The sequence below is a fragment of the Microcaecilia unicolor genome, chromosome 4, assembly GCF_901765095.1.
Source record: "Microcaecilia unicolor chromosome 4, aMicUni1.1, whole genome shotgun sequence".
Taxonomy (NCBI): Eukaryota; Metazoa; Chordata; class Amphibia; order Gymnophiona; family Siphonopidae; genus Microcaecilia; species Microcaecilia unicolor.
The window spans coordinates 306,655,195-306,667,510 of NC_044034.1; the positions used below are offsets into that span (position 1 = coordinate 306,655,195).

Sequence of the window (12,316 nt, forward strand, 5' to 3'; positions counted from 1 at the left end):
TGTTCTATTGCCCATTTTGATGATCCATCAAAATGTATTATACAACTGAATTTTGTTGGGTGTAGTAAACATTGCTTTAATCTGCTCAGTATTTTATAAAGGCAGCATGTGCCCTATGTGCCTTTTATAAATGACCCTACTGGAAAGTACAACTGTTAAATAATTGTGGACCGTCACTCTGTCCTGCGACGAAAAATAACAAAAAATGTACACAGAGTGTGTGAATGCAAATATAATATTTGCATTCACACACTCTGTGTACATTTTTTGTTATTTTTTGCCTATTGGAAAGTAGGCAGGCACCAATGGACCTGCATAAGTTTAGATGGATACATGCATATTTTATAACACGCATGGGTATTGCACAGCTCCACCCCAAGTCAATCTAACCCTTGCCCTCAGGAAAACATACACTTCTATCACATAAAAGTACACACTATGCCTTAGTAGCATGTACTTTTATATTTCTGTACCCATGGGCAATTTTGTAAGTGCCTATCTGTCTGCATAAAACACTGGTTTACCTTATAAAATCACCCCCCCCCCCCCCCCCCCCCCCCCCCCCCGAAGAAACTACCACCAACTTAGCTATGGCTTTCCGAACTATTGAGGCAATAATAACAAAATAATCCACAGCAATGTCAAAATTATGAAACAATGAAAAATTTTCATAATTTTGACGTTGTGGATTATTTTGTTATTATTGCCTTACTGCGTTGGTAATCCCGTACCCATATTTTTTGTATCTTTACGAACTATTGAGCCACAATGTCCCACTGATTGCTGGTTTTTGCTACAAAATTTTACTGTGTTTGCGCAGATGGTGGTAATTCAAACTTCTTTGCGTAAATAATAGCATTTGTGTTGCAGGTTGACCAGGTTAGTGTGAATTTTGCATCCTGGGCCGCTTTTAACCTTGACACTAAGTTTATGCAATTGTTATTTATTGGCTATGATCTGTTGCTAATAGTAGGGAGATCTCATACTTTAGATGGGTTCAGGGCCACATGATTTTAACCCTGCGTTCTCAAGTTTTTCCTTCATCGGCATGAGCAGTTCATTCACAACACGGAGGATATTGACCTGGCATTTTCAAATATTTTTGCTGGCCTACAAGGGATTTTTCTATGTGATAGTAATAATTTAAGGCTCCTCTTCTCGGTGTAGGTGAGCAGTGGTTAGGGAAGTCACTGAAACAGGCAACCCTGCTTCTTTTCAATAGTGAGTTGAGGCATCTTGCTGTCTTATCACAGGGATAGTTGATTATTGAGCAGTCCTGCAAACTGTGAGAACTTGTCCTCTGTCTCGGTACCTAATGAGCCACCTGTGGGATAAAGAACAAGAAAATACCATTAAAAGAGAGGGCTAAATTAAAGATTTGTAGATGTTTTAGTTCCTTATTAAGTTGTATCTTAAAATAGCAGTCTGTTTGGACTGTTCTTAAAATTGTACAACTCTAGGATGATGCGGGGCAGTGAACAGTGGTGCAAAAAGGACAGAACAGGTTGAAGACATCTGTTCTTGCCCTTCAGGCTCAGTGTTTCCAATTCTAGTCCCTGTGATCCTTAGGTCTAGTTTTCAGGATATTCACAGTGAATATGCTTGAGATACATTTTGCAAACAGCATCAACCCAAGTGAGCTTGGGTACCCTGAAAATCTCATTTGTTCTGAGCCTGTGAAACATCAGCGTAGGCTCTGGCCTGTAGCCACTCCACATATCTGATTGCTGTTGAGCTGACACCTTCAGATGTTCCTTAAGAAATACCCTAAATCAATGGTGCTTTAGCTGGGTGCCTTTCTGTGCCTTGATATACCACTAAGCAAAGTGAGAGAATTTAGATGAGAGGGTAGACATAGAGGCCCATTTTCAAAGCACATAGACTTAACAAAGTTTACTATGGGCTTCTTGTACAAAGCTGCGCTACTGATTCCCGCGTGGCAAATGAGAGGAAGCCCATAGGATTTGATGGGCTTCCTCTCATTTGCTGCACCGAGAATCACTTTGTAAAAGATGCTGTATGTAACTTTGTAAGTCTCAGTGCTTTGAAAATGCCTCCACGTAACTTTGTAAGTCTGTGCTTTGAAAGTGAGCACCGTAGTCTCTTTAAACTTAGTTATGCGGAGGCTGCAGTGACCGATCTATGCACTAGATGGCAGTAGTGATGTGAGGACATGAGTCCTGGCTGTGACTCAGGATGTAAAAGCTGTTTAACTTTCTAGAGTGAATCACAGATTTATTTCCTTGGTTTCATTTGTGTAATCTACAGACATTAAATAAAACACCCGCTGAAGAGGTGGAAAAAGCACAAATTAAAATATAGGTTGGTCTACAGCAAGATCTAAAAAGTTAAATGAATCTTTTTGCCCAGAATTCAGAAAAGATCAAATAGTACTCTCTGTACTTTTTCTGCTTTTAACCATGCTGCTCTGTAAATCAGAGGTAAAACAGCACAGTCCTGATTTAACTGGCCCCTAGATGGGCCTGAAATACACATACATTTCATGTTCAGCTATATTACTCAAAAGCATTTGAAACTCATGGGAAGGTTGAATGGCACTTGTACTGTCAGTAACACACTAAACTGTACTTCGTAATTAAATGTTCCAGTCTGCAACATGCCAACTCATTGACCTAATAATTAGGGGAGAATGGGGTTGCCACACAACACATGTTTTTCGAGATCCTCAGACAAAATGGGCCAGAGTACTTAAAGAAGAAACTAGCCCTTTACACACCTTGGAGACCTCCAAGGTCCTCTCAAGGATCATCACTGTCTGTACCCTCGTCAAAAGAAATTGTATGATGTGATACCTGCCAGCGCGCCTTCTCAGGAGTAGCCCCCCCCCCCCCCCCCCCCACTCTGGAATTTACTCCCAGGGGAGCTACATGTAACACGAGACTACCTCTACTTCAGGAAACAGGTGAAAGCCTAGCTCTTCTACCAAGCCGTTAATTTCATAGGGTGACTGACTATACACTCATTCTGCACCTGGACTAGCTTGCTACACACACTAACTTAGATCAGTTCCTTATCTCTTGCTTAACTATACAAAGAACTTGCCTTGAGTTTAGCTAGCCATCAAATTATCCTAACTGACTCTGCACCACACATCTTGTTCCCATCATATATCTGCTCTTGGTCCCTCAGCTATATGGTAAGCCGTATTGTAGAAAATCTTTAGCATCATATATATGTTAGTTGAATGTTCTAATGCATGCTTATTAGGTGTATCAGTTTTATGTTATCATTGTATTATATCTGTGGTATTTGAATTCCAGTGCTGTTAAATGTGTATGTTTTTGATACTGTTTCACGGTAGTTCTATTAGTTTTCAATTTACTGTTTTCAAGTTTACCTCATTTATTGTATTTAGTTTATTCTTGGTTATTTTACTGTTGTTATGCTGTTAACAAACTTGTAAGTTTTATGTTAAACTGACCGCCTTGGGTGAATCTCTCCATAAAGATGGTTAATCCCAATAAATAAATAATTAAACATGTCAGTGCCACGATGCTAAGACAGTCATGATTTTGCTCCATTATGTCTGTGGACTTAGTCTTGCCTGTCTTACAGAAACATGACCATAGGAGATAATGATTAAATGGCTTATCTGGTCTTACTGCTAAGCCAGTCCTTCCTCCAACATTTTCTTCCCAAGCACATAGAACAAGTAGAAAGAGTCCCTGAAAGCTGGTTGGATATTCTCTGAACAGTCTCTAGACAAGTGCATGCAATCCACACTGGAAAAATCACGAGGGAAGATTGACAGGGGTTTTGTATAAAATAACCCACTTAAATGAAAATAGTCAGGCATATAGTCCATAAAAAACAAAGTTAGGTGATGGCAAAAAGTCTCAAACTTGCTCACAGTATGATTATCCCTTGTCTCCTTTGCGGTGTGCTACCACTTTTACTCTCCTGCTTCTCTTGGTCTTCTTTCTGCTGTGGATGAGTTTCACACCCTCTTAATTTAGAGACTTCTGGCAGCCTCCAGTCTCTTTCTCCTCAGATGCTTTCAGTGCTGATCACATATAGGGCACGAGGTATCATGCCCTATCTCTCCACTAGGCTACTCCTGCACTCTTTTAAAAAAAAAAATCTTCATTCTTTATTTGGAACTTGTTATGTAGAATTCTCCCAGCATAAAAGCCTGGCTCCTCCATGCCCTAGGCCTTAACACACTCCCATCTTTTTTCCCAGCTCATGCTTGACCCCAGGCAGTCTCAGTCCCCAACTGATTTGAACACTTCCCACTGACCCAACCTAGCCAAGCAGATTACCGGAAAACATGGCACAAATATGACAATGGACAGAACTGAAGTAGGCTTCCATCACCTCAAACACACCAAACACTCAACCCGGTTACCTTGAGATAACTATAAAGCATATGCAGCCTGTCAAACTTAAGACAATTGTAACTCCCCCTGGTTCTAGATATATTGTAACCAACCTACTTTGGACACCTGTAAGCCACATTGAACCTACCAGTAGGTGGGGGAAATGTGGGGTACAAATGCAGAAATAAATAAAATAAGTACCTATATGGCAGTTGTACATCCAGATGCGCTGCCCATCATATCGGCTCCGGCACTTCATCACATTGTTAGAATAATCAGATTCTGCAACCTCATAGTTGGGATTGATTATTACCTGAGAGTGTTTTAGGAACAAGGCAGAAAGGATATTGTGAGATCAGGTTGCTAAGAAGTCCTTATGCTCTTCTCTTTAGGTTGGATATATATTTAAAAACTAGGGTACATACTATTTGGTGCTAAGATTATTTCCTACTGTACATCACTGAGGAAATTTGCTGCAGTTTTTAACTAACTCATTTGCCAAGTCTTTTTTTTTCTTAAGGTTTTACATAACATATGTGGCTCGTTTCAACATCTTGTTCCAACACCTCTTTCTATGTAAAATGTTTGCATCTAGTGTAGCCCCAAGAATAGTCTCGCCTTGGAACCACACCTAATATATCGTTTGCAACAGATGTATTAAACTACTTATTATGAGATCATTTCCAGAATTATGAGGTTACAGATGTACTTGGACTAAGAATTATTGTGATCATGATCCCAGCTGATACTGGGTACCTATTTTTCACAAATACATATCTCTGTTGGGAATGTGGAGGATTAGGTACCAGTAGCATTGAAAGTTGCAAGTAAAGCAAAGATCAAGTATCTGCTGCAAACTGGACCTGGACCCTGAGCAGCACCTGAAGTCCAGTGTTAGTTACCCTGTGTGTAGAGAACATAGAGTGGAAGTCTATGCAATAGTTGACTCATACCTGGAATAAATAATCTCCCGGTGCCACATCGGTGATATCAATCCACTGGCAATCAATATCATGACGGTAAACATCCCAGCAACCTAATGTAATTCCTTGTTCACCAAAATTGGCACACGCATATTGCTTCTGAATGTCTAAAAGAAACCAGATGATTTATTTCAGTATGTTAGGAAAGTGCCAGAGATGTGACCATCTGATTTGCATTTTTCATCAGGAGGAAGGGTGCATCTCAGTTACTTCTCAGAATAAAACCTCTCTCAGCAAACCACCTTCACAGACAACCAGCATGCCAAACTAAGGAACCTTTTGTACCAGTAGTCAAATGTTATTCATGTCAACTACTTCTGAAATTAGGCAATGAACAAGCGATGCAGCAACACTGATAGCATACTGCAGAGGTGTTCTTACAATGTTACTTTGGCTTTTTCGTTGTTTTGATCTTAGGAAAAGTCCATAAAAAATGATTCATATCCAAGCAAGGTTAAGGTACTGAAAAGCACTTTGTTGTATTTTTTGTGATTACTTACTCGTCTGTCATCAGTTGGAGACGTGTGATAATTTAACCCATCAAAGGTGTAGCTTATTCCAGGTACAGTGAGCTCCAATCAGCTGCAGGAGTAGCAGGTACCCAAAGAAAATATGGGGAACTGTAGAGAAACCCAGCTTCTACTGCAGAAGAGACAAAGTTGTTCACCTGCTCTGCCCCCCTCAGTATCTGCCTCATACACTCATTTGTGGTCTTCCCCTTTTTCATACACTACTAAGGTCTCCTTGCCTGGTACTCAAAGAAAGTATTGGGAGCTGTAGAGAGAACCACCTTCTACTTTAGAAAAGGACCAAGTTGATCATCTGCTCTGCTCCTCTGTACTTGCCTCCTGCATCTCGTTGCCTGTCTAATGCATGTTTCAATTCTGTTGCTGTATTGTCTCCTGCCAGTTTCATTGAACCTCTGTTCTTATTATTCCATTTAATAAAAGGGCAACTGTGGCCTTGGGAAGTTCTTTGATGTCTTCATCTGTGGCTAATTAGTCCATGAGAAGGTATTAACCTAGAAACAGTGCCACTCGATGTGGATCTGTACAGTTAGTTCTGTGTATGCCTGTTTCCACTATTATTTTTTCTTGGTCCAGTATAGATAGCTCTGGCAACAACTGAATACACTAATTTGCAGTTGATTTAGAAAACACCAAAATCAATAAACACTGGATGTGCAGTGAGTGAGTGAAGATGGGAGCCCATATCGACTCTAACCTATTCCAGCAGGACTTGCTGCTGGAGCATGAAACAGGAAGGAAGGAAGCTGGATCTGCCAAAGAACAAAGAGCTTCAGGCACAAGCTATGATTAATTAATCTACATAGAAACAAGTCTAGGAAAAATAGTTTCTACATAATGGAGAATACTTGCAGCTGTTTGTTCTGAGTATCTATGCAAGTCATCCCAAAATGAATACTCCATCTTTTGTGAAACATGGAGTCCAATAGTTAAGGTGATGTAGATGGAATGGAAAGTAATAGTTTGCATTTTTTTAAACCAAAAAAGAGGGTCCACATAGCTTCCAGAAAAAAAAAAGTGCAAAACAAGGGTGGAAGGGAGGAAAAGTTCCAAAAGTCACAGGCAAAATAGAAAAAAGAGCTTCTAAAATGTTTATTTGCCATAATAATCCACAAGAAAATACAAAGGTAATCCAAGTGACCCTATATGGGCCGTGTTTTGGCATGAAGCCTTCCTCAGGGGTCACCGATGTATAACTTCACAGCTTGTGGAAAAAGGTATTTCAGAGTGCAGGAAAACAGAGCCGCTAAAAAGCCACAAGCGCTCCTATATAGTATTGCTGGCAGTTACCCTCAGTGGGTATGTAAATGTGGGCACAGCAGATTGGAGCTCATCTCAATCCACATAGTGGAAAAATGAAAATTTCAAATTCTGAACTAGGTCAGGGCCAGTGTTCTGTCTAAGGTGGTCCTGCAGCATTCTTCCACTGTCTTTGTATGCTGCACATCAAACTGTGCAGCTCCCAGAAGGAGGCTGGCAGAACCCATCCTGCCTCCTTTATTTGACAGTGTAGCAAAACCTCACAAGTTGGCAGATTCTGCTGCTGATCACATGACGCATGAGATCAGTAGCATAGAGTTTCCCAAACTGTGGGTCATGACCCCAAACAGGGTCATGAAACCCACATTTGGGGTTGCAGCCTGTGTGGATACTCCTTAATATGTAATTTTTCTGCGCCACCTGGTGGTTACATGTTATATCGTCTTCTATTCCGTCACTGCCTCCACAGTTTAAGGCAGATTAACAAGAGACTGAACCACTACATCGAGAAATTACATCATGAAATAGACAATAAACCAACTGTACTATGGTACACTAAAAAATGGAATACATAATAGTCAATAATTAAAATCAGAATTCTAGAAGCCAACATAACAGAATAGCAAGTCGAATGCAAAGCGCTGATAAGGAAGGCAAAGAGATACTTTAAAAAGAAGATTGCATTTGAAGCAAAAACACATAATAAAAACTTTTTTAAGGTATGTTAGAAGCAAGAAGCCAGTAAAAGAATTGGTTGGACCGCTAGATAACAGAGATGTCAAAGGAGCACTCGGGGAAGACAAGGCCATAGTGGGTGAGACTAAATGAATTCCCTATTTTGTAAGCGGTAAAGGGCTCCTGTGGTAATTGTTTTAAATGGCTGTGTGCTAATGATGCAGTAGTCTGTTTATTTGTTGCGTTAAGCACAGGTTAACGCCTAATGCGGCTTAATAAAAGGGCTCCTAAATTGGTTAATTTCCCTAATTTCTGTTAACATTTCATCATCTGTTCAATCCAGCCAGGTGGACAGTATTTATCCATAAGTATCTCACCCTGGAGTTCTGATTCCTGTGGCATTTGTATTCTGCGTCACACAATTCCCTCTTTAACATATAACCCTCCCCCTTCAATTTGATGTACCCTATTACTATAACTTGTACCCTAGTATCACACTATCCCATTGGTTTTCCTCCTTTCGCTCTGAGCTGCCTATTTGTGAAAAGTGAAATGCTACTTTTCTACCTGAAGAGTGAAATGAATCTCATTGAATTCTTTGATTGGGTAACTGGAGAATTGAATCATCAACGTGCTATAGACGTAATTTTTATTTATTTTAGTTACATTTGTACCCCACGCTTTCCCACTCATGGCAGGCTCAATGCGGCTTACATATACAGGTACTTATTTGTACCTGAGGCAATGGAGGGTTAAGTGACTTGCCAAGAGTCACAAGGAGCTGTGCCTGAAGTGGGAATTGAACTCAGTTTCTCAGGACCAGAGTCCACCACCCTAATCACTAGACCACTCCTCCACTCAGATTTTAGCAAAGCTTTTGACACGGTTCCCCACAGGAGGCTCTTAAATAAACTAGATTGGCTGAAGATAGGTCCCGAAGTGGTGAACTGGATTAGGAACTGGTTGACGGACAGATGACAGAGGGTGGTGGTAAATGGAGTTCACTCGGAGGAGGGAAAGGTGAGTAGTGGAGTGCCTCAGGGATCGGTGCTGGGGCCGATTCTGTTCAATATATTTGTGAGTGACATTGCCGAAGGGTTAGAAGGTAAAGTTTACCTATTTGCGGATGATACTAAGATTTGCAACAGAGTGGACACCCGGGAGGGAGTGGAAAGCATGAAAAAGGATCTGAGGAAGCTAGAAGAATGGTCTAAGGTTTGGCAATTAAAATTCAATGCGAAGAAATGCAAGGTGATGCATTTAGGAAGTAGAAACCCACGAGAGACTTATGTGTTAGGCGGTGAGAGTCTGATAGGTACTGAGGGGGAGAGGGATCTTGGGGTGATAGTATACGAGGATCTGAAGGCGACGAAACAGTGTGACAAGGCGGTGGCCATAGCAAGAAGGTTGCTAGGCTGTATAGAGAGAGGTGTGATTAGCAGAAAAAAGGAAGTGTTGATGCCCCTGTACAAGTCGTTGGTGAGGCCCCACCTGGAGTATTGTGTTCAGTTTTGGAGGCCGTACCTTGCGAAGGATGTTAAAAAAATGGAAGCGGTGCAAAGAAAAGCTACGAGAATGGTATGGGATTTGCGTTCCAAGACATATGAGCAGAGACTTGCTGACCTGAACATGTATACCCTGGAGGAAAGGAGGAACATGGGTGATATGATATAGACGTTCAAATACTTGAAAGGTATTAATCTGCAAACAAATCTTTTCCGGAGATGGGAAGGCGGTAGAACGAGAGGACATGAAATGAGGTTGAAGGGGGGCAGACTCAGGAAAGATGTCAGGAAGTATTTTTTCATGGAGAGGGTGGTGGATGCTTGGAATGCCCTCCCGCGGGAGGTGGTGGAGATGAAAACGGTAACGGAATTCAAACATGCGTGGGATATGCATAAAGGAATCCTGTGCAGTAGGAATGGATCCTCAGAAGCTTAGCCGAAATTGGGTGGCGGAGCAGGTGGGAGAAGAGAGGTTGGTGGTTGGGAGGCGAGGATAGTGGAGGGCAGACTTATACGGTCTGTGCCAGAGCCGGTGATGGGAGGCGGGACTAGTGGTTGGGAGGCGGGAAATACTGCTGGGCAGACTTGTACGGTCTGTGCCCTGAAAAAGGCAGGTACAAATCAAGGAAAGGTATACACATATGAGTTTATGTTGTTGGGCAGACTGGATGGACCATGCAGGTCTTTTTCTGCCGTCATCATCTGCTATGTTTAAATATGATTGAATCTGAGACCATTTTAGGATATTTATGGGCTTGACCCTGGGTCACTTGATGTATGATAACACCCTCTATTTTTGCCTTTGATGGTTTTACTATTCTTTGCTGGGTGGTAAACTGTGGCACTTGTATGCTTGCCTGTCAACTTTTCGTAGTCAGGAGGAGTTAATTGCCTATGCTTGTAAGCCAGAAAACTTGAATAAGTTTCACACATGGTTAGAACTTACTAAACTAATTTATTCCTAGCCCCACTTTGATCAACCTCTCACTTAAGACTCGGAGGAAGCTTCCAATCAATCTTGGACCAGAACTGGCTAGCATTTAAGGCACAGTATAGTGTGAGATGATTATCCATGTATGAAATTTCTTTATCCCTAAAATGTATAGGAATTTTTTAGATCCATGGTGAGGCTTCCACTAAAGATGCTTACAGTGACTCTACCTGATTCGCATTCACTATCCTCCAAGCAGAAACTTGCTTTGTGTCCTTCAGCGACCTTTGTTCCATTGAGGCTCAGCAAATCATAGTGTGTGAAAACCTCCATGCTATGATAATGCCTGTGACCAGAAAAACAAAAAAAGAACTTGTAAGCTTTAAAACACAACCTTGGTCATAAAAATTGGAGCAGTGAGTGAAATAGTTGGATTTATATTAGTCTGAAACAATCTTTGATTGGTTTTTTTGGGGGGAGGGGGTTAACGTTATTTGCAAAGATGCCAAGCAACCCAGTTTCAGGCTGCAGACTTTTTGTCCACTCCTGGTTTTGAACTTATATTCCAAAGCAGTGTGGGATTTGTAGTACCTGATCCTGCTCATTGAAACTAGTGCCATCCAAAGTCAATAGTCCCAATTCTTATAGAATGTTTGTTTCTTTCTTTTATTGCAAATCCAATTATCTGAGGTTAGAAAGAAACATTCTATAAGCGTTGGGATTATTGACTTTGGATGTTGATTATTGCCCCCATGTTGAGATTGCCTCCACTATTTGAATTTGGATTCACTGAAAGTGAAACTAGTGCTGCATGTCACATAATGCACCAAATGGAGTGGTCAGAAATCCAGTACTGGACTGACTCCCAAATCTCTCAGCCTAAAACTAGGTAATTTGACATCTCTGTATTTGCATTTTATTACATAAAGTTAAATATAGCAATGTTTTACATGAAATATTTATGGGAAAAGCATGAGAGCAAGATGAACTCAGTAGTAGTAAATTTATTTATTTGTAGAGACCCTCCAGGTGGACCCCTCTTTGAGGGCAGTCTATGGGGCTATTTAAACAAGATGATGATGGGTTCTATGGGGTGTAGGGGGAAGAATTATCTTCAAGGCCCTCACTCTTTATAGCTGTCTCAGTAGACCTTGTCTGTGTGAGATTTTGAACATTACAACAGGGATCTCAGAGGTGGCCACTTAGAAAAATCAATTTGCATTTCATTGGGCCCAGCACCATATCTGGTTAAGGGTTAACTTGACAGGGACATTAGAAGAATTATATGAAGTAAATATCCAACCTAAAGTACAAAAACTCTTAGAGGAGATTAATATCTCCTGGCTAGGTTGGATATAAACTGTTAAAATGATTCTACCTAAACTGCATTATCTGTTTTTGGCCCTACCTGTCTCCCTTCCCAAACACTTTTTTGTGAAGATTAAGCAAAAGATTTTTTCTTATAAAAAAACGTCCACTGCAGGTTCATCGACAGCTGTTGTGTCAACAAAAGCTTAAAGGAGGAATGAGAATGCCTGATTTTGATCTCTACCATAAGGCAGCCTAGCTGAGAGTACTGGCTGAATGGCTTGTCCATTTAGATAAAAAGTGGACCAGAGTCGAAAAGAGTTGGGTAGAGGACACGCCACTGTGGGCTGTACCTTGACTGCCAAAGCCGATAGTGTTAGTGATAGCAAAAAAGGTCCCATGGGATTTCCTGTAATGACATGGTATACAATTTACAATAGATATTTCCAAGACAGACAATAGTTTACAAAAATAGCTGTCTGGTGGGCTCCTGGCTTTCATCTGGGGTAGTGAACCTAACTATTTGCAGGTGGGAGGCCTAGGGTCGTTGTGTCCTGGGCAGTGTGTTTCTTCTAGCGAAAAAGGTGCCCATACTCAAATGCCAGGCTACCCTTCAGGGGTGGGGTGATCACTGAGGGACCCACCCCACAATAGCCAGGCCCCCTGCAACCAGTCACAGAATCTATGACAAGGCAAAATTGGTGTGTAGAGCCTGAGCTGTTTCATTAAAACTTGGGGTCCATGGGTCAATTTTAGCAGACAATGGAAAAGGTGCCGGTACTCGGTA

General features: G+C 41.2%; 1 protein-coding gene across 1 annotated transcript in view; it reads right to left on the reverse strand.

Annotated features, from left to right (window-relative positions):
• Positions 1 to 787: 787 nt before the first annotated feature.
• Positions 788 to 12,316, reverse strand: part of LOXL2 (lysyl oxidase like 2) — a 186,286-nt gene continuing 174,757 nt past the window's right edge. Inside the window, exons 11-14 of the mRNA XM_030201813.1 lie at positions 10,452 to 10,567; positions 5,294 to 5,430; positions 4,542 to 4,653; positions 788 to 1,324 (exon numbers count right to left, since the gene is read on the reverse strand). Coding sequence (XP_030057673.1) covers positions 1,248 to 1,324; positions 4,542 to 4,653; positions 5,294 to 5,430; positions 10,452 to 10,567 — 442 coding nt within the window. The 3' untranslated portion in view covers positions 788 to 1,247. The remainder of the gene's footprint in view (positions 1,325 to 4,541; positions 4,654 to 5,293; positions 5,431 to 10,451; positions 10,568 to 12,316) is intronic.